General features: G+C 38.1%; 2 protein-coding genes across 2 annotated transcripts in view; one reads left to right on the top strand and one right to left on the bottom strand.

Moving 5' to 3' along the window:
• The window catches only part of LOC107554157 (protein-L-isoaspartate(D-aspartate) O-methyltransferase), a 34,277-nt gene extending 29,325 nt beyond the window's left edge, over positions 1-4,952 (top strand). The window contains exon 9 of the transcript XR_001605034.1: positions 4,924-4,952. The gene's annotated coding sequence lies outside the window, so the exon portion shown is untranslated. The remainder of the gene's footprint in view (positions 1-4,923) is intronic.
• On the bottom strand, positions 239-12,102 carry LOC107554153 (low-density lipoprotein receptor-related protein 11-like). Its single transcript, XM_016236579.1, is given in 10 exon segments — positions 239-590; positions 704-716; positions 718-821; positions 2,309-2,365; positions 2,453-2,623; positions 3,358-3,501; positions 3,597-3,722; positions 5,632-5,773; positions 6,120-6,183; positions 11,371-12,102. Coding segments are annotated over 10 exon segments (1,566 nt in total). The 5' UTR covers positions 11,961-12,102; the 3' UTR covers positions 239-435.
• Positions 12,103-24,060: the final 11,958 nt, after the last annotated feature.

The raw sequence follows: 24,060 nt of genomic DNA, 5'->3' as shown, positions 1-24,060 counted from the left end.
TCCATTTGGATTCCAACATGGAGGGATGCACACTGAGGTGCACTGTTTAGATCTGGGTTCATGTTGAAGAGCTTCAAACTCATTTATGCACATAATGTTCTCTCTTTGTAAATGCCAACATTATATGTATTAAGCGTTGGAGTCTGCTGGGTAAAACATTAGCTTACTGATGCAATTCAATCAATTAGCCGTTTTACTCAATGCATTATTCTTTGTTGGAGGAAATATTTATTTTATATGTAACGTCAAGTTTAATGGTGCAATTTAAAAAAAAAACTAGGCTGTAATTTACATATACAGCTGGTGCACCTGGCCCCAGGAGCAGGGTTGACTAGCTGTGCATTAGATTCTTTTGCCAACTTATGTGTCCTCTACACACACAGTCACACAAAGGGTGCAGCAGATTGGAGGGTTGATTGGCAGGTGGCTGTTGTGCTACAGATACATGCCATTGATGAGGTAATCAGACTCTTCTGTGGTGAGAGGCAAAGCTTTCTTCAGTCTGCGTCGTACAAGCCAGAGCCTGCAGCCCACCATCAGTAAGAGCAGAACGCTGATGATCAGACCCAAAGCCAGGGGTAAGATCGCACCTTCACACACATACACAGAGTGACACTTGAAGAATTTGAGAAAATCTACACAGACACAAAAGTACAAATGACGTTTATTTAGTGCTGTATGTTACTCGGACGATAAAGCAGACCTGATTCAGGGGGGTGGGTGTCCTTCCAGTGCACGATGTATTTTAGACGATGGCAGTGAATTCTGAGACTCTGGGAGAGGATTTTGCAGTTTTTCCTTATGGACAGAAGCAATGGGAGCTGCACAAAAAACAACAGTTATTTTTAATATTACATGCTGCAGGCATTAAATTTGATCAAGAGCACATTTAACACAAGGCCATTAAAGAGTCTAAAGGCCCATTCACTGCAAGGACAAGGATAGCAGTGTCCAGACCACAACTTTATGTAATGCAACAGAGGAACAATATTGCTGAAATCACTTTCACAACAAGTTGTTTAAGCTGTTGAACGACAGCCAATCAGAATCAATTCTACTTTAAAGCGCTCAAGCACTAATGCAGCCTTCACGTGCTATCAGAATTATTGTAAATACGAGTTTCCTATTCAGAAATTAGACATGAACGGCCTCTCAAGTCATATTTACCACTCGGAAACTCTAATTATTAATTAATCGGTTTTTAATTACTAATTATAATTTTGATACCAGAATTTCCGAGCCCTTTCACACCAAAAGTGAAATGAATCAGCCTCGAAGGTCAGAAGCAAAGACCTGGTTAATAAAATGGGATTAAATACATAAAGAACATTTGTGTTATTTAACATAGAATTATTACAGGTTTGCGTCATATTCTAAGTTGCATTTCATGGCTTTTATTCATTTTGAGGTATACTGAATCTGTTTTTTTTTGCAAGTGAGATGAAATTAATGCACGTTCACATTTATTCTAGAACTACAGTAACATCTTACTCTCAATTTCTCTCAACATGAGGACAGGAGAGCTGCCAATCAATAAATGGGAAAAAAGTAACTGGCATTACTTATTTGAAAAAGTAACTTAGATATTTTCTTGTAAATTAAAAAGTAATGCGTTACTTTACTAGTTACACTGAAAAAAGTAATCTGATTACGTAACTCACATTACTTGTAATGCGTTACCCCCAACACTGGCTGTCAATGCTTTCTTTATTAGTTTTTTTCACAACTACATGACTTTGTCTTGCCGCTAAAGTATGGTATTTATAGGCTATATTTGAACAATCATTTGAAGCATATTGTATGTTTTATAAACAGTGAAATACGCATATATTTGACCGAAATTCCAAAATCGTCAGCAAGCTGACTATCTAGCGTGGTGATTTTTTTAATATGATTGATTTAATATGCTACATTTAATTCTTTCCGACAATAAAGCACTTGAATGTGACAAGCTCGTAATCAGGACTTCATAAGTGGGAAATAGGAAATTTCTGATAGCACATGAAGGCAGCCTTAAAATGACGATATACATGCAGAGAGCGCACTTATACACACACACACATACAGAGCAGGGGTGTCCAAACCTGTTCCTGGAGGACCACTGTCCTGCAGAGTTTAGCTCCAGCCCTAATTAAACGCACCTGAACCAGCTAATCAAGGCCTTCAGACTCACTAGTAACTTCCAGGCAAGTGTGTTGGAGCTAAACTTTGCAGGACACTGGCTCTCCAAGAGCAGGATCGGACAACCTTGGCATAAAGAAAACAGAATATTCTATTCTTAACTCTTAACTAATATTGTTGTACGTACGTGTGTATGTTTTCACACTGGGTAACAGAGTTGTAGTGCCCTGATGTTTTGTTACTGCTGAAAGATGGCAACAGAACAGTTGTTAGTATCACAGAGTTCTCAACTGAATAACTGCAATGTCATTTATATATTCAAAAGTCTCACTTGGTTTCTGAATGCACTCATTTATGCAATCAGACTTCTGGAGGAAGTTGTTGTGGTTTCCTTTGCAGCCCCCATACTGGAGGTGCTGGCAATCTCCTGTTTTAGAATCATAATACCAGCGCGAGAAAACACCTTTACAGGGGCCGACCACTGAGGGTGCTGCACAGGGACCTGGCACAAAGAGAGAGAGACATTTGCTCTCACAGTATCAAATGTCTAGAGATAGAGAGGCTGGCTTTGTTAATAAAAGCTGCCGGAAGAGAAAGGAAGCAGTGGAGGAATTTTGTAAACTCATGATTAAAGCAATGTTTTTCAGTAGTCAGTGTGCTGTGTCTTCAATAGTGTCTGCATAAACATTCTTCAAAACATTTGAAGGAACAACATGAGATTGAGCAAATAATGACAAAATTAATTTTACTTTTGATGAGCCATTCCTTTAAAGGTGCTGTATGTAAGTTTATGACTCTACTAAAGCATAAAAATACCATAATATGTTTGCAGAAATTTAAGAAACATGCTAAATTAGCATACTTGTTTATCTGAAAAACAATGCTACAGTCAGTTATACTTCTTAGAAAATGTGCGTTCCGGGCCGGAATGTCGGTCTTTGTTTTGGTTTGTGAAACACGCCCGCTGCCAGTTTACCCAATTGTATTTCGGCACCCCGGGTTGCCAGTTGGTGGAAAACACAGCGTATTTCATTTAAATCATCGTCAAGTGCGCTCGTTCATGTTGGTGTCCTCAATCTGGCAACCTGCGTGTGCGTCAAGTCTGAGGAGGAGGGGCCGGGTGGAAAAAAACCCTCTCCAATATGTTGAATTTGGACTGCAATGCCTAGTTCAACCACTCAATCCTACATACAGCACCTTTAAATGTGTCTTTGAATGATGTATCTTATGTCTTACCTTGCGAACTGAAGTCATAATGTTGATGTTGTTCAGGTTTAGGGCTATCATTGAGCTGTATTTCTGTGGGCGTCTGGGCTTCTGCTTCAGTTTGTACATCTGGTCCATGTTTAGAGGGGGGGTTGGACTTATGACCACTATCAACTATAAAACAGACCCAACCATTTTTATTTATCTTTAAGTAATTAAGATTCTGAAAAGGCTTTTGAGAGGATGGTAGGAGAGTGGCTTAGGCTTACAATTTTGGCAGAAATCTTCATCTGATCGGTCAGGGCAGTGTTGCTTTCCATCGCAGGCATAACCAATGTCTATACAGCAGCCATCATCACACATGAACTGATACCGAGAACAGTGACCTGTACACACTTTAGAGAAACACACACAGTGCTGTGTCACATCCATATAGATTCAGGTTGAAGTTTACAGTTTATTAGTCCCTACAGAGCAATTAAAACAGCCAGGAAGTAATTGCACAAAACAGACAGAACATCAGAAAATACTACTAACAATACATAAACAAAAAAACTCAAGACACTTGATATAAAACAAAGTACAGGAGTAAAGAACAGTGTTAAAGACACTGAATTATGAATAAACTAATACAGTTTTACATATAATAATGTATGGACATATACATGCAAAAAGTGGGTCAGGATGGATGACTACTTGACCTGTCAATTAGTGTGGTCACCTTAGAAAGATCCTCACATTTGAACATAACTGGTTTCAGCTGCATCCTCAGAGAGATCATTATAACAGCTAAAGCTTCCAGATTTATGAAATGTTTCTTTCCAACAGCTATCATGGCCCATATTTACAAGCATATCACTCTTATCTTAGATTATTACGAATATTTTAACTACTGCATCATTTTCTACTTTATATGTACTATATCTCAGAACAATTTCACACTGAGATTCCAGAGCATTTTGGTAGTTTTCTGTATTCACACTGCCAGAGGTTTGCCAGATTGTGTGCTCTCCTTCACACACATCCTAAACAGTCCCGTAAAGAGAAGCACTCTTTCATTTTTGTATCATTCTCCAAAAAAACTGCAAGACTCTGGGTTTGTTTCATCATTTTCTTTTATGCATATTGCATTTTTGAATATAAATATTCTGCTTAGCCCTTCACCAGACAAATAATCACACAACATAATCATTATCAAAAACATTTACTGTCATGAAATGAATCGATTATTTTCAACAATATATTTTAATACAGTCGGACTTTATTTTTATTATAATTTTTTTAATGTTAGTCCATGTACCCATGGATACAGACATTGTGCCAGATCTCTCTTTGAATGCTGTTTAATTTGAGGTTAAACATAAAAACTCTTAGTACCCCTGTGTTCTGCTCTATTCAATTTTGCTTCTAAATGAACAGCTCTAAAAACACGTCTAATGGATGCCCAGTCAGCATGGTCCTAAACCAGCCTAGATATACTTGACCCCAAGTAGTCATTCAGACAACACACCAGCTAGTTGATTTTGAAGATATGTAGTTTTTAACATTCCTAACATGCAAGCTCTCTCTCTCTCTCTCTCTCTCTCTCTCTCTCACACACACACACACACACACACACACACACAGGTTTGTTTTTGTGAAAAGTGGGGACTCTCCATAGGTGTAATGGTTTTTATACTGTACAGACCGTATATTCTATTGCCCTACACCAACCCTACCCCTAAACCTACCCCTCACAGGAGACTTTCTGCTATTTCAGATTTTCAATACACTCCATTCTGTGTGATTTATAAGCGTTTTGAAAAGTGGGGACATGGGGTAATGTCCTGAAAAGTCTCCTTCTCCTCATAATACCTATGTCATACCTTTGTCATTATACACATTTATGTCCTCATTTGTCACAAAAATGCGTACACTCACACACACACACACGTCTGGTCAGTTATCCTTGTGGGGACTCTCCATAGGCATAATGGTTTTTCTACTGTACAGACCGTATATTCTATTGCCCTACACCAACCCTACACCTAAACCTACCCCTCACAGGAAACTCTGTGCATTTTTTGATTTTCAAAAAACTTCATTCTGTGTGATTTATTAGCTAGTTTACCCGTGGGGATCTCAATTTAGGTCCCCACCGTGACACAAGTCCCCATGAGTCTGTGTGTATTCAGATTTAAGTCCCCACCAGAATAGAAAAACCTGTACACACACACACACACAATTCAAATACTAATCATCCATGTTTACATGTAACTGTTTTAAAAATAGACAAGGAAGATTTAGAGACAAATCATTTCTGACCTTCTGCGTTTGGTGCAGGGGCGAGCACACTGACAGACACATTGTCAGATCTCTTCTGTCCCGCCGTGTCGGTGACGGTCAGCTCAAAGGTATAAATGCCTTCTCTAAGACCACTGAGTTTCAGCAGGCCTGGGTGAGTCACCTGCAGAAATCACCCAACATAATCAAGAGTTTAAAGAATGTTGGTTAACCAATCAGCTGCTAGTGTGAAAAAACAAAAAAACACTGCAAGTCAATGGCTACCAGCAACTGTTTTATTCATACAGGTTTGGAACAGCATGAGGGTGAGTACATGATGACAAATTTTTGATTTTTGGGTGAGCTATCACACAAGTTTTTTCCTAAGGACTCCATGAAATCAAAAATCCTATCTGCTAGCTTCAAAGTCATCTAAAGTCACCAACTCTGCCGTTGTACTTCCAAATAATAACAGAATATATCATTCAAAATCAACAGCTATGCAGGTACAGACAAAATCATGATGTTACAGAGAAACTGAGAATGACTTCAGACACAGTGCATATATGACTTCCTATTTGTAACGCTATGAAGCTGAAAAAACAAAAAAACACTTAGTTCTTTTAGACTTCTGTCGACTACTTTTAATTGTACACTACCGTTCAAAAGTTTGGTGTCTGTAGGAATGTGCTCACTAAGGCTGTACCTGCATCTATACAGTAAGAACAGTAATATTGTGAAATATTATTCACATTTCAAATAACTCTTTTCCGTTTGAACATATTTTGTAATTTATTCTATTGATGACAAAGCTGAATTTTCAGCATAATTACTCCAGTCTTCAGTGTCACATGATCTTCAGAAATCATTCTGATGCTGATCTGGAGTTCAAGAAACATTTCCTTTTATAATCAATGTTAAAATCCTTTTTCAGCGTTAGCCTATATGATGCATAGAAAGTTCAAAAGACAGCACTTAATACAATTTCTTTAAGAATGTATATTTTACTGCCACTTTTGATCAATTTAACCCTTAAGTGTCACCGGCCGGTTGGCGTTCTTTTCTTCGTTGTCCTCTTTCTCTATCACATATTTTAGTAATCATCATAAAATATATACCACTTGAAAGCTTAAAACCTCAAAACCCTGTTGAAAACCATTTTGAAATCGGACATTGCGTTGCCATGGAAATGGTACTTTAAAATCTTTTAGTGGTCTCCTCCCCCTTAGTGGGCGTGTCAAGTATCATATTACAAAATGCATTATGGTCTTTTAGAATCAAAACTTTTTATAATCTTAACAATATACATTTCGTTGGAAAGGTCTGAATCTCAAGATTGCATATGTTGTGTATTTTGTGATAGATGTGATATTGACAGAAATGTAGACATTTGTGACAGAAAAATAAATGCATCAAAAGAAATTCAATGGAGTTTTGATGACACCCGGTGGCTGTTTGTGTTATTACTAAATAAATAAAAGGAAAGGAAAGGATGTGTCGTCAAGTATGGTGACCCATACTTGTAATTTGTGCTCTGCATTTCACCCCTCCACACATGCACGCACACGCACACACAGCAGTGAGAAGTGAACACACGCACACAGACAGAGCCAATGCTGCGGCACCTGGGGAGCAGTTGGGGGTCCAGTGCCTTGCTCAAGGGCACGCACACACAGCAGTGAGAAGTGAACACACGCACACAGACAGAGCCAATGCTGCGGCACCCGGGGAGCAGTTGGGGGTCCAGTGCCTTGCTCAAGGGCACCTCAGTCGTGGTATTGAGGGTGGAAGAGGGTGCTGGTCATTCACTCCCCACACCTACACTGCCTGCCAGACTTGAGATTTGAATCTGCAACCTTTAGGTTACAAGTTCGACTCTCTAACCATTAGGCCATGACTGCCCCCGAGATTTAAATAAAACCTCATTTTTTTATATCAACTTCAAATTTGGAACACAATTTATTTAGCCATAATACCTTAATTTTATAGCAATTTTGGTTTCAAAAATATTTTGAAAAATACTTATTTTATATAAAATAAAATAAAAATTGGTACAGTGCATTTTCTTTACAGTAAATTTAAACTTCTATATAACCTTATGATACTTTAATATTTTGAAATTATTCCACTTCTGCAATAATCTGCAGATTGTCTTCTTTAAAAAAAGATTCCAAAACATTCATGATATATAACAATTTAAGTTTGGATAGTGCACTTTCATGTTTATGTTCAGAAATGGGGCACTTAAAGGGATAGTTCACCCAAAAATGAAAATGTGATGTTTATCTGCTTACCCCCAGGGCATCCAAGATGTAGGTGACTTTGTTTCTTCATTAGAACACATTTGATAATTTTTAAGTCCAAGATGAAATCCGACAGCTCTCTGAACCTGCATAGACAGCAATACAACTAAAATGTTCCCAGGTCCAGAACCATTGAAAGGACATCGGTAAAGCAGTCCATGGGAAATCAGGGGTTCAACCGTAATTTTACGAAGCTACGAGAATAGTTTTTGTACACAAAGAAACACAAAAATAACTCATTTATTCAACAATTCTTCTCCTCTTCATCCCGCCATTGTGGAGAGTCTCACGACGCATACGCGTGCTTCCGCATGTTACGCGTGTAAACACATGTGCATTGTGCTGCACATCTGTCCTGATACTTTCTTCATAATGGCAGCGCACCACTGCAGACCGGATGAGGAAGAGAAGAACTGTTGAATAAAGTCATTATTTTTGCTTTCTTTGCGCATAAAAAGTATTCTCGTAGCTTCATAAAATTACGTTTGAACCCCTGATGTCACATGGACTACTTCACCAATGTCCTTCTGGACCTGGGAACATTGCAGTTGCGTTGCTGTCTATGGAGGGTCAGAGAGCTCTCAGATTTCATCAAAAAACATCTTAATTTGTGTTCTGAAGATGAACAAAAGTCGGTAACACTTTATAATAACGCTCAGTTGTAAGTCATTTACAAGCAATTAGTTAATGATGAACTAATCATTTACAAAACATGACTATGTATTCATAAATGATTAATAAGTGATATGTTAATTTTTTTTATCTATGTTTTGTAGATTAAGTTATAAATAATTTACAAGTGATTAGATGATGATGAACTAATCACTTACAAAACATAACTGTACATTCACAAATGATTATTAAGTAATATGCTAACGATTTACAAATCTGTCGTAACTAATCACTTATAAATGACTTACAACTGAACATTATTATAAAGTGTTACCCAAAGGTCTTACATGTTTGGAACGACATAAAGGGTGAGTAATTAATGACAGAATTTTCATTTTTGGGTGAACTATCCCTTTAAGGGATTAATGCATCCTTGCCAAATAGCCTAAATGTATTTGTTTCTTTCAAAAAAGGTAGTGTACATTATATAATTATGTCTCTGGGTAACATGAAGACAGGGCCTGAGTGGGACTCATTTTCAGCCCTGGAGTTTCATGCTTAGACCGGCCCACTTTAGTTCATGTCCGACTATATTAAAATAATTTAATTAATTAGTTAGTGCACTGTTCTCTACAGCCTTGTCAAATTCATTTTCTAGAGCTTTCGTTTTAATGTAAAAATCTTTAAAAGTTTAGAAATGGAAAATAAGGGACAATTGTAATTTTTTTTAAGGAAATAAGGGACAGAATAAGGGACACTCAAAATATTTGTACTGTACCATAATGTGTCTGCCCGCAGTTAAAAAGTTCCCAGAAAAAAAAAATCACATTTGTTTTTCTTAATTTATGTACAATTATTCTAAAAACGAATTTTAATGTCACACAAAAAAATGTGTGAGTTAATTGTACCATTAGGCTACAGAATTGTGAGTGCACAAGTAATGTAGTAATTTAGGAGAAATTTGAAAGCATAACAACTGAACGTCTATGAAACGTCAGTCAATAAAGCAATGGCACTTACATTTTTGAACTAAAATTTTATGGCAACCATACACTCTAAAAAAAAAGGTGCTATATAGCACCAAAAGCGGTTCTTTGGCTTGTAATCATAGGGGAACCACTTTTAGTGCTGTTTAGCACCTATTTTTACAGGTGCTATATAGCACCTTTGTCAAATGGTGCCATGTTTAACCATAAGAGGTGCCATATAGCACTTATAGCACATATAGCACTCAACAATGGTGCACCAATCATAACTCATCCATGGCTCCCAGCATGCATTGCGACATGAATATATTATGCAGCTGCATTGTCTTAGTATTTTCTCTTATTCTTACTATTTGCTGATATTTTTGTTGTGACTTTTTACTGCCCTGTTTTGTGATGTTCAAAAATCATATCAAAATGATCAGAATACTTTGTCCCCATTGCTGAGATTCACATGCTGATTCTTCATGTCTATGAGTGACAGAACTGAAACCTCTTTATGAGCCATAATTCTAAAAGTGGTTTATACAAGTTTCTCACATTGTCACGTAGTATCGTAGAACTGCAATAATATAGAACTCATAAGAACTACAGATTTTGATTAAATGCAAGCCAGCGACTCATACGCATGAAATGATTTTACCATAGGTTTCTTGCCATCACATATGTGCTTTATAAACACTATTGTAACAGCCAAAGAGAAACTTATTTTTTAAACTTAAAACGAGAGTCAAGGGTCAAGAGGCAACTAAACCAAACACTGTTCACCAAAACGGTAAGTTGAAAAAAAACATCTAAACTTTAATTCTCAATAAAGAACTTCTGTTTTAGATACTCCAGAAATAAAGTCTAACTGGTTAGTAATGTGTGAAGTTGGTGTTGCTGTTTGTGGAGAGGTCCTTTTTTTCTGAGGTCAAAGGTCTCATGTGGGGGCCCTGGAATATTTCCGTATGGGGGCCTTGAGGGCAAAAAAAATTATATCTTCAAGAAATAGACTGTATTTTAACGTTGTTTTAACCCTTTCCCCAACTAAACTAAGAGACTAAGAGAGAGTTAAAGAACCTTTAAAGAACTATACAGGGGCTTACAGGTTTTACGGTGGTGATATATAGCACCTCATCAACTCCAAAGAACCGCTGAAGAACCATACTTACAGGTTTTACGGTAGTGGTGCTATACAGCACCTCATCAACTCCAAAGAACCGCTGAAGAACCATACAGGGGCTTAACAGGTTCTTTATACGGTAGTGGTGCTATACAGCACCTCATCGACTCCAAAGAACCGCTGAAGAACCATACACCGGCTTACAGGTTTTACGGAAGTGGTGCTATACAGCACCTCATCGACTCCAAAGAACCACTGAAGAACCATACAGGGGCTTAACAGGTTCTTTATACGGTAGTGGTGCTATACAGCACCTCATCGACTCCAAAGAACCGCTGAAGAACCGCTGAAGAACCATACAGGAGCTTAACAGGTTCTTTATACGGTAGTGGTGCTATATAGCACCTTAACCACTCCAAAGAACCGCTGAAGAACCGCTGAAGCACCTTTTTTTTTTTAGAGTGTAGCCTATGAATGAATGAAACTGCATATTTTCAATTAAAGTCAACTTAGAGAGTGTGGGCTGTTTCTGCTGCTGGAATTTTTACTTCAGTAATGAGGTCCAAGTTTAAGAATACCCTAGAGGTTATTATTTTCTTCCCCCTCTCTCTATTTAACACACCATTAAATTACAATAGTGAAAGACGTCTTCCTTCAGGTAGATTGAATGTTGGGCTCATGATCAATAAATGATTTGCATTCGATACAAAACAACAACAAAACAAAATTTTCGTCTTTCTTAGCCCGACCCATTCAGTACGCGGCCCCTGATGACTACAATCGGAGAAACCCACCCTCATCCATCCCATATGAAGGTCTCCCGGCTGAAGTGCTTGGGCTGTCAGTGGCAGCAGAATCAAGGCTGGGCTCATGGTGTCTAGAGCTGCTGTTGTCCACCCGACTGTAGGTGCTGAATCCCGGCTGAAAGGAAAACGAGCACACACTCCTGCCCCTGTACGTGCAGTTGAACAGATAACAGCGCAAACTGTCATCGGGCTGCTTGAGGTCCTCCTGGATGATGGCGGCTGTGCAGTGCGGGTGAGAGCAGCAGGCGTGCGCGCAGTCCCTCCAGCTGAACACCCTCTGCGGGGCGGACAAGAACGCGGCGCCCTGCTCGATGGACGCGCTGGCGCGGATGATGCGCTCCTCCGCCGCCTTGAAGCCACTGATACAGCGGTCTCCATCCTCCTCATCCTCCCTCGAGTCCGACTCATCCTGCTGTAGCTGCTTACGGAACTCCTCCAGCAGTTCTTCCACGCCAGATATTCTGGATTTGAGATCGGATGTTGAAGAGGAGCGCGTCGACATCCAGAGAAGAACAGAACAGATGAGCGCTCGCTGGATATGATGCGCCGCAGGAGACATGATGCCGCTTTAAACGCTCATTTATCAAGATGGAAACAGTGGCACTCTTTTTCTCACATCACATTCGAGATTCAAAGTATTAGTTTAGCATAAGAAAAAAATCCGCGTTTTGCGCATTTTAGCAGCACAGCACAAAGCACCTGCACCTGTCGGTTTCACGGCCGACTGAACTGAAATGAGTGCAGCGGATAATCCAGCATTGTGCTGCGAAGCTAGTTCATCCCTGCAGGCGGCACTCTGTGGCTCAACCCAAACACCACTGAATTACATATTCCTATATCTTCTTGGGTAAAATGAAATATACAGTGAAATATAGCCGCAAGCAGATTATTGGGGTCCAAGCACCAATGGCTCAGGTGGACGATCTGGTGACACTCTTCTCAAATATGAGTCTAAAAAGGTCTCTTTATAGAAGTAGGCCTATTATTCTATGCATTATGATAAGAGAAACAAATTCAATTGTCTATTTGTTTTAATTGGACAACAATACAGCAATAAAAATATATAAAATATATTCTTTTTTAATGTTTTAGCATTGTAATATCATTTCAAAAGTTTTTAATATCATTCATTTAATTATAACTCATTTGGAGATCACGGATTTCTTTACAAACTGATTATATTGAAGTCAATCAATTGAACAGTGTACACCAGGTTGATTAATATTTATAATGCTTAAGTAGCGCAAGCATATTGGTATTGAGAACTATTTTGCTTAAGTCCACGACGACAAACCTACTGATTTATGCAAAGTCATTAAAAGCATCAATTCAACTCAAATCTCTTGCAAATAACAGCAGCACACATTCATGTGTGATTGAAATTATTGAAGAGATTCACACTGCATCAATAACTACACAATTACTGCCTTTAAATAAAGCTACAAGCAATATAACATCAGTGTTTCCCTCTCTGTCCTTTACTTAAACACAGGCTCTGCTCTCCAGCACAATGGTGACCCACAAAACACAAGAGGAAGTTGATTGTTAGGTTTTACAGTATTTAGCTGGGTTTTTTCTCGATTTTACGGTGAAATACCGGTAGCTGTGGTTGCCAGTAATCTACTGTTTTTTACAGTTTGCTTCCGTAAATTAAATTAACAGTATATTTCTGTTAAAAATACATTTTACAGTGTGTTTTTCTTCATCTCACACATTTAACCCCTTTAATCCCACAGCAAAATCCTCAGTTTTAAAGAGCACTTATATGTGTCCACACTACAGAGTGTTGAAGTGACACTGAAGCGGTGATGAAGTTAATGAGATAATTAAATGAGGATTGAGCATTAGTGATGAACAACTGTTATTTATTTATTTAGATATTTATCAGACGCTTTTATCCAAAGCGACTTAAAGTGAGGACAACAGAAGCAATCAATTGTAGCATTAAAACAACTAAAAACAGATCCAAAACTAAAAGCTAAAACTTTATAAATACTACCTATACACATTTTAAAAAATAAAGAAATTAAATAAAAATTACAAATGCATACAACACATTTTCAAAACTTAACATTTAAATGAAAAACTAAAAATAAAGCTAAAAACAATTCAAAATATTAAAGAACAAAAGGTATAAGAGTATAATAATGATTCTAACATAACACTAAGCCAAACACCAAAATAAACAACTACATATGTGTATGTACAACCACACACACATACATATAAATATATATTACACACACATTTATAAATTCAATATATATAGTATTTCATTTCCGTTTAGTTTTGTTGAAGTATTAAACTAACTCAAATTAAATAAAACTAAAAACTTAATAAAAGACCTATACAGACATAATAAATTCAGACATTATTTAACTCAAATTAAAATAAATAACAAATACAAATAATACAAATCAAACGACAGTAGTTTATCAGTAATCCTAAAAAAAGAACACTGGCAAACATGAGTGCTAAAAAACAACAACTTACTTACACATAGTAAGAAATGGTTATGAAAACTGAAACAGGAGTGAAACAAGTAATAGGAAAGAGTCGCTGGTCTTTACACTCTTCGGTCTTCACATGAGGAGGCCGTCACGCGACCGCTGCCGCGGTAAACTAAGCTTTATAAACTTTTTATACCCGTCTAACAAAATACTAAATTAACTCTGCTGGACACAAATGGCCAAGCAAGCGCAGACACTGACAAGATACGCGATACAGAACGAGACCAAACGCGATACCAGCACGTCTCCACACAGTAAACAAAACAAAACTGTTAAGAAGCAGAATCACTGAAGGAAAGAGAAACAAGAGCAGAGAAACACAACTTATGCCGAGTTCACACTGCACGATTATCAAACTCGTCGGATCGCCGTTGTTTTCACACTGCGTGACTATCTGGGGTAGCATTCAGTTGTTGCTGCGTTCACATTGCACGATGGATCGGCGACAGGAGGTTACACACTGCATGACTTCACCATAGGAAGAATCGCCGACAGCTCTGTCTGGTGCAGGGTTGCCAGGATTTCGCTACAAAACCTGCCCAATTACTACTCAAAACTAGCCTGAAAATAGCCCAATTGCTTTCGAGGGGGTCCCCCAGTAAAAATCGCTTTCCGGGGGTAAAATACAATTTTTTTTGGCTGGGTTCTCCTGGTACAATTCACATTCCAGGGCCTAAATATCACGTTATTGGGGTCGCTTCAACCTGCTGGCATAAAAAACAACCGGCAGCAATCGCAGATTTGGCAAAACTGGTCCGCAAACTACGTTTCATATAACTCCTCGCCGAACTTCCCGCTGCCCTGTATCTTGGTCTCTCATTGGCTGTAGGTCATCGCCGATGTGTTTTTCAGTCAGAACTCATTGCACACAGTGTGATTGTGAATCGCCGACAGCTCCAGATATTTAGCATCCCAAAAATTGAGGGCGTCGGCGATTCCCTCAGATCGCGTCTTTGATAATTCACACTGCGTGATTGTCACTCGCGTGAACGAGCACCGATTTGCCTCAGATTTCGGGCATTTGCTGGTGATTTCGCAAAACCTGTCGGCGAGTGAAAAATCGGGCTAAAATCGTGCAGTGTGAACTCGGCATTACAGCCAAAGCCAAAGATGAAATCAACTGAAAATAAAACACATTAAATGTATCAAGATCTCAGCAGAGGAGGATTAAACAGCTCCACCAGCTTCTTGCTAACCAGTGTGACTTTATTTCTGTCATATGTGTACAAAAGCTCTTATTGAGATATTAGGTGTTGTACTTTAATTTGAAGTCAATGAAATGATCGTCAAATTAATGACGATCAGTGTTTGCTTTAGTTGGGCTCTTGAACCTTGACTTTTTAAAAAGTCTTTTTTCTTTGGTTGATTTAGTTAGCTGTTACTATTTAACGCAGTTTTTATAGCAAGAAAAGCCAAAATTATCTGTGATTAGATAAAACTGGTGTTTGTGATGTCAAGACCATCATGAACTAGATTCACTGATCACCCTTAATGTTTAAACTCTTATTAAGTGTGTGTGAAATATTACTAATACTCTTGAGTTGCACAATTGATACTACTGGAATCAATCATTGTGAAACAGTCCTAAGCACTATATGCACAAATGAAAGTTTTGAACTACGGCAGAACTTAAACACACACAGACATCAACATTCAGCTTATGAATCTCAACATTGGGGACGATAAAAAAAATAAAAAATTAAAAAATTAAAAAAAATAATTTTGTGCTGGCACCCAGCATGCATGATTTAAAAAAATATTTTTTTTTATTAAGAGTCACCATTGTTGAGATTCATGTGCTGATTCTTGATGTCTGTGTGTGTCTAAAAGGTATTGTAGTGTTGTGCATAAAACTTTTAAAATTCCTTCACAATAGTTTGTTAATATATCTTGTAGAGTAATTTTAGTACCATAAACAAAATTTATTTGCCCATATAGTTAGACACAAATTGAGATCATAAATCACATCATTAAATGATCATTACATCATAATTAATAGCTATTAAAACCAGTTCTTTGCTATTTCTCTCAGCTTTTCTTGTCATAACTAGTGTGTTTTACGAACAGTTATAACAGCAGAGAAAAACCAACTAAAGCAACCACCGATCGCCAATGGTGAGGTCAAACAAAACATTTTCAATACAATATACACCTCTGTTAATTCTCAAAAATGTTTTGTAGATATATGACAGAAATAAAGTGAGTCTGGTTAGTAATGAGTGAAGCTGGTAATGTTGTTTGTAGAGTTGTTTAATCATCATCTGCTGTTTTATTTCAGTTGATTTCATTTAAGGCTGTGGCTGAAGTCAGTTGTAGTTTTGTTTCTTGCTCTTTCCTTCAGTGATTCTGCTTGTTAACAGAAACTGTTCATCATTGGTTGAATTCACTCATTAGTTTTCATTCTCTCTGTCAGGTGGACTCTATTAGTAAACTAATGTAGGGAATAGTGAATGAGGGTTTAGGGTGTGATTTCAGACACAGTCTATGAGTGTTGACTCTGAGGCTACTTTCTCGAAAACAAAGGTTAGATCTATTACAGTTATTCACCGTATATAGCAGGAGTACTCAATAGGCGGACTCCAGTCCGCATCCGGACCCAGACACGGTTAAATCTGGACCGACGCGCCAAAACCAACATGCTAATTTAATCATAATCAAAATTAGTTTTCAATGGAGAGCACAATTGTGATTCCGCGCTATATATCGTTGAGGCTTCTACTCGGTTTGGCTGCTTCATCTATGTCCAATCACAGCAGCTGTAACAGCATCGCTATAGCAACGTCACCACTACTCACTCACGTTTGTTGCGCTCATTTCTAATAGAGGTGAATGCAACATTTGATGATTTGCTCCTTCACAACAATGTCCGGTGGCTTAGTAAAGGCAAGGTACTGGAGCGGTTTTGGGCACTGCGGAAAGAGCTGGAGACATTTCTGTTGAATCAGAAAAGTGCAAAAGCCAAACCGTTTGTGAATTTCATGATGAAGAGGAAATGGAAGTTGTTGCTTTTCTAACTGACATTACTTCCCATCTCAATGACCTTAATATGAAGCTCCAGGGCAAAAACAGCACAGTGTGTGGCCTCATGTCAGCTGTCCATGCTTTCCAGAGGAAGCTGGAGGTGTTCAAATGTGACTTACAGCAGAACCTGCTTCATTTCCCAAGACTTTTGGATCAGACTGCAGGAAAACATCACCATCACAATTATGCTGAATTCCTGGAAAAGCTGATTAAAAATGTCCAAACTCGCTTTGAAGATTTCCCTCTGAGAAAACAAGTCTTGTTGTGCATCGAAAATCCATTTCTTGTCAAAAGTATTGCAGAATTCTCAACTGAAGCCACGTAAGTCTTCCCATGGGCCAATGCTGCTTCTCTGCAAACAGAGCTAATTGATCTCCAAGAAAACCTAGCACTGCAGGAATCTCGCTGTGACCCTGTCACCTTCTGGACGAAGATGGTAACTGCAGCAGGTGTTCCTCTCCTGCAGAAGATGGCCCTTCAAATTCTCACGTTTCCCTCAACGTACTGCTGTGAATCTGCCTTTTCAACCATGAACATGGTGAAAAACGCATACCGCAGCACACTCACCAATGAACACTTACATCAGTGCCTCCGCCTGGCCCTCACACCTTTTATGCGCAAGTTTAAACAACTGGTGGCACAAAGAAGGTGTCACCTTTCACACTAAAAGGCCTACCATGTTGTTTTTTGTGTATGGTTCTAAAGTTTTGGGGATTGCCTTTTTTTGTTGGAGTTCTCTATTTGGAATTTGACCGTCACTTTTCCGGACCTCAGACTGAATGGAAATTTGGTATGTGGACCTTTCAAGTTTATATTTGAGTACCCCTGGTATATAGTAAGGAAACTTACTGTTAATCATTTAACAGGTTTTTACTGTGGTATTTGTACAGTCTTTTACCGTTAAAATCACAATAATTTTTTACAGTGCAGGCTATTACTGATTGGGAGAGCTTTCTTCCCAGTCAGTTCAAGAGAGTCCTCCAGCCAGCAAATTGGGTGTGGACTGCCAAGTGCCTCTATGAGTCCACAGGTCAGCTGAGGCAGAAGATCCAGGCAAACTGGTTTTATACACCGATGCAGCCCAAGCCATCTCCTCCTGAGCCCGGGTGGTACTTCCGACAGAGGATGTTCTTGCGGGCACCAATGAGGATGTGGGGCATTCCTCTTAAATGCCCACAGTGTGAAGGTCAGGGAGGTGATCAACATGGATAGCCGCTACTACCTGGTGGGTGGGGACTATGCACGCTGCAGTGCATGCAGGCTGCCAGTATCCCAGGACATCCTTTCACAACTGGATGTGGCACACAGGACCCTATTTCCAGCAGTGTTGACCACTCAGCTAGCCCTGGACAGGAAATGTGTGACCTTCCTCAGGCCAAGGACCAGCGGCAACAGTTCCTCCTACCTCCAGTCAGCAGTAGAAGAAGTCCACAGTGAGGAGTGGGCACGACAGACCATCCAGGTCCTCTCTGACTGTGAGCATCATTTGAGAAAGATTGTCCTGGTCCAATCTGCAACAACACCTGCCTTTTCTGCACCTGCACCCTTCAGGCCACTTCCACTCGCCCAGTGGTTTGAGACTGTCCACTCCAACGTCATCCTCAGCCATCTGGACGAGATGTAGGGGGTGATTACCTCCACCTATGGCCGAATCCTCAAGATGGATTCTACGAAGAAGGTACAATATATGAAGGTTTGAGCATGAGGTTTATTTTCAACCATCCATGTTAAGTAATTGGAATAGATATAATTTCATCATACTGATGAAAAAGTGTGCATTTGTGTTATATTAAATTGTAATGCACAATTGTGTTATTTTATTTGTCTTGTCAAGAGTCTTGAATTGATTGACTTTGACTTGAATTTATATGAATTATCTTAAGACACAAAATTTGTTGAATATTTTATGCAACACAGTAGGAAAAAAAGTGTCAGAGAAAATAAAAATGTTGTACAAAAATTGTATTTCTTATTTTTATTCGTCTTGTCAGGATACAATTTGTTTAACATTTACAACACAATAGGAAAAAGTGTTGCAGAGAGAAAAAAAATAATACCTATTAGCTATTTTTATTCGTCTTGTCAAAATACTAAATTTGTTTGACATTTTTCTGTTAACACAGCAGGGGTGTATTCCAGAAAGCGGGTTTTGTTGGAAACTCAGAGTTTGTTAACCCCAGAAAAGGGAAACTCAGTGTTTTCGATTCCAATAAAAGACAAAACTAAACCTCTCGGTAAGTTACCATAGTAACTTACTCTGTGAAGCTAAGAGAGAGCAGGAGTGTATTCCAGAAAGCACGGTTAACTTACCGTCAGCTAAACCCTGAACTTTCGGTTGATTAACCCCAAATCTTGCTTACTCGAGGTACGTGGTTCCAAAAACGCGTCCGGGAGTAACTCAGAGTATGTTCCTGGTTAAAACTCAAGACATTCTCAACAAAGCAACGAATCGATGAGTCACTATGGAAACAGACGCTAAGAAAAAGTGTGCCATGCTGTTTCTTTCTTCTTTTGTTCAATGGTCGTTTACATGCTTAGTGCATATCGCCACCTAATTGATGGTTGTGCAATCATTTTTATTTTTTTTCCATTTAATCTTTAATCCTTGAGAATATGAATTATATTGTTTGTTTGATGCTAATTATATATTAAGTCATAGCAGATGTGTTTTGATTTAGAATTTAGACATTATAGAAAATGTCGATCCATGTGTGAGATGATAATATAAAATGTAATAATTAAATATATATAATATAATAAATTAAACATTACCTTGTCATAGTGTTTTATAATTTATACAGATAACTGTTATATATGCCAATAAAATAAATATAATAACCATATTAGAATAATATATTACCTTATTTATTAGCCTACTTATATTAGCACTTCATCAGTAACATATACAAATATATATACAGTGTATATATATATATATATATATATATATATATATATATATATATATATATATATAAAATAAAATAAATAATAACCATATTAGAATAATATATTACCTTATTTATTACTTATATTAGCGCTTCTTTATTAACATATCATACAAATATATATATATATAATAGGCTATATTACATACTGTAATATTATATAATGTTGTGTGGCTGTGCGCTATCTGTCGCGCCCACTAAAGGCTCGTCAGTAGATCACACGTGTGCTGATAGCGCTGAAGTGAACTAACCCTGGACCATAACCTGCTCCGGAGCAGGTTATCTTCAGAGAGCAAGTTACTATGGTTACTTAAATACCCTGAAATAACCTCCGATTTTGGAACCGAAAGCTGAGGTTATCCGCTTGCTTATCCTCAAACATACCCGGGTATGTCACATAACCTGCTTTTTGGAATACCCCCCAGGTTTTCTTTGGTAAACCCAGAGTTTCTTTCAGTCTCCTCCCCTTTTTTAAAGTGTAAGCAATGTTTAAATACCTCATTCATTCACGCTGGAAAAATGGCTTTTATTGCTGAGATTTTTACCTTATTTCAAATACAAATATCTAAAAATTCTTAAATCATGATGCATTCTATATAAAAAATATATATACAATATTTAGTCTTGTTTCCTGGGGTAAACAAGTAAAATGAATTGCCAGCGGGGTAAGAAAAATAATCTTCATGAAAATGGAAACAAGATTATTTTTCTCACTGGACTACTTTCATTTTCATCATGCAGACACTGTAAATGTGACAAATGTCTTCTCTTTATATAAGGGATCCTGTAGATGAAGAGGCTGCATAACCGAAAGCTGAGGTTATCCGCTTGCTTATCCTCAAACATACCCGGGTATGTCACATAACCTGCTTTTTGGAATACCCCCCAGGTTTTCTTTGGTAAACCCAGAGTTTCTTTCAGTCTCCTCCCCTTTTTTAAAGTGTAAGCAATGTTTAAATACCTCATTCATTCACGCTGGAAAAATGGCTTTTATTGCTGAGATTTTTACCTTATTTCAAATACAAATATCTAAAAATTCTTAAATCATGATGCATTCTATATAAAAAATATATATACAATATTTAGTCTTGTTTCCTGGGGTAAACAAGTAAAATGAATTGCCAGCGGGGTAAGAAAAATAATCTTCATGAAAATGGAAACAAGATTATTTTTCTCACTGGACTACTTTCATTTTCATCATGCAGACACTGTAAATGTGACAAATGTCTTCTCTTTATATAAGGGATCCTGTAGATGAAGAGGCTGCATTAATTTGCGGGGAGTTACATTTACATCAGGAGAGGATTTAATTTAATTAAATTTAATATATTTATTTTGCCATATCCACATGCATATCTATTTGAACGGTACCATTTTTACATGGCGTTCACTTGATAACATCTGATTGCGATCTTTAAGTAACCTAATAATTAGCATTTCCTTTAGGATTTCCAGTGTGGTTGGATGCATTGATTACACACATATTCTCACCATCGCACCTTCCAAAAATGAAACTGATTACTGTATGGAATGGAAGGATGCCAGATGGAAGGGTAGTGCGAGATTTCTATGCCGTAACCACCACCACAGCTGTTAAATAAACACAAATTATTCACAGTTTATTTGGTCATCTTTATGTTCTACAAATACAAAAGCAACAAATAGTTTTTTTCCCTGTTGGATTTTAATATTGGTATTGTGGCCATTTCCTCTTCATCTCTCAGTGATGCTGGTGCAGGTTTTCCTCCCATTTTACGAGTCTCTGCCTTCTTGCTGTTGGCTACTGAATAGAAGTTAAATGTTTTTCATTACCCTAATTATGCAATGTAGCATGTTGGATTAGAGAACATTTATTTATGTGAAAAAGCATTAGACTATGTGGAAAAAGCTACTGCACATTGAAATATATATACACTGAATGATATTTATTGAATGTCAAATATTTGTAAAGTCATGTAACATTAGCCTACACCCATTTCACGTTTGAAGCTTTACCTGATTGAATTATGTTTTTATAGTTTTTTTTTCTTTTTTTGCCCGTGGGATACCATGAAAATGAATATTAGTTCAATAAATTACCTTTCTACCAGTTTTCAACTGATAACATTGATTTAGAATTAAACTTACATGTTCCGTAGTATGCAGAAGTCTTTTTGGCGGGAGCTGTTGCCATGGGGAATTGTAATTTCGGAGCTCCATTTATCATGGCTTTTCATAGTCGTGGTGCATGCGCTAAACTCAGACCCTGCGTTCCATTTGGAAGGGCTCATCCCTGTGCCCTGATCCCTTCAAAGGGTTTACCCTCCAGAGTGAGAGCTTCGAAGGATTGAAGGGTGTAGGGGACCAAACAACTGTTTCTTGAAGTGCCCTTCTGCATCGTCATCACGTGCCCACACGGAGGCGCCGTCATCATGCAAAGGATCATGGGAGCCCGAAGTGTCCATAAGTTGTACCCTTCGAAATCCTTCATTCCGAAGGGCTCTTTGAAGTGGCCAGTTTTGAGCACTTCGGTTTGGAACGACCCTTCAATATGGCGGCCATGATTGTTTTCACTCCGAAGTGACCTTCGGAGGGCGATATATCCTGTTTGGAACGCACCGAGAGTCAACCTACTCAGAGTGGATTTAACTTACTCTGTTCAGCTGCTCTGTAACGGAAAACTCAGAGTTTCCAATCTCAAGGTAAATCAACTCAGAGTTCAAGTTTTAACTCAGAGTTTGTTGAACCTCCTTTCTGGAATACACCCCAGGAAGCCTTGGTGCTGTTTTATTGAAAATAATAAAGTTTGTGCTTGCTTTAGTTGGGTTCCAGTAAGTTTTTCTCTGGCTGGTGTAACTGTATTTTTGAAGCGCATTTGCTATAGCAAAAGTTGCGAGAACACAAACTGATCAGATGGTGATTTATTGATGATTCAGTCATCAAGTTCTGTTACTTTTTTCTCCATGAAATTTATGCAATCCCAGCATACACGCTCCCGATAAATATTTGTAATAAAAGCATCAACATTCACAGAACACTGTTATTTTTAACTAAAGCAAGCAGTTGCTGCATGCATGGTTCGGCAGAATGCCAGCAAAGAGTGCTGCATTTATAGTCTCTAAAAGACATCTCAGTTCATCGCAATCTCACAAATCTGTTATAACACCATAAATATATGCATAATGAATCTTTCATAATGCCTACAATTTGTGTGTTATAATGAGAGGATTCGTGAGCACGCAAATTTCAGCACTGCATTGTTCAACGCAGCAATTGCTGCAGCAATGTTATAGCCTAAATAGAAACTCTGCATACGCTTGCACCTTTTAATCGTTTATATTTTATATTATTAGTTCATGTTGCTTTTGTGCAATAGATGAATAACAATTTGTTTTAGATATTTTATGTTTAGATATATCTATTTTGCGGGAGTCCCGTGAATCATTTTACTCTCCCGCATCCCGCACATACACAAGTCTTTGCACTCACCTATCAAGTCTTGCCCCGGTCCGCACTCTGTTGCGCCGGGTCTCGCGGGAGCAGGTCTCTAATCCACTGACACTTGACTCGACAGTGCGTAAGCTACATCCTTTTTACAATCTAGATTAGAAATCACTGCTTTCTGTCAGTAACTTATAGAGACCTCGGCTTGTAACTATACTCTAATTACTATTTTGAAAATTATAACGCGTTAAATTACTCCGTTACTAAAAAAGTAATCAAATTACAGTAACGCGTTACTGCCCAACACGGTCAATGAGAAAAAAAAACGTAAATTTTGAAACGGACGAGCCCCCAATTTTGTTACAGTTCGGCTCATAACTGCAACAAAAAAGGGCGATCATAAAGAAATACGTTGCAAAAGTATATTTTAATATAAATCTCTAGGGGAAGACTTAACAGGGAAAATAGAATAAACATTCAAACGCCGACGATCGCATCCATGACTACAAACTGAATAGCGAGGATCTGGTGGTGTTGAAGTTCCAAACCAAGGACAACTGCCACCTGTGCCCATTCCTGCAAGAGCAAGAGCAAGAACAAAACAACAGAACAACTCCCACGTGTGCTAGTTAGCAAACAGATATTTAAATATCTGCAGACAGGTGTTGCCAGTCACAAACGGACATCCTCAGATGAAGAACAAAAAGACAACAAAAACAAAAACACGGCAAGACCGTGACACGCGGGAATGCAGACC

The sequence above is a fragment of the Sinocyclocheilus grahami genome, unplaced genomic scaffold, assembly GCF_001515645.1.
Source record: "Sinocyclocheilus grahami isolate Dianchi unplaced genomic scaffold, SAMN03320097.WGS_v1.1 scaffold492.1, whole genome shotgun sequence".
Lineage (NCBI taxonomy): Eukaryota > Metazoa > Chordata > Actinopteri > Cypriniformes > Cyprinidae > Sinocyclocheilus > Sinocyclocheilus grahami.
This window is presented reverse-complemented; position numbering and strand designations above follow the sequence as displayed.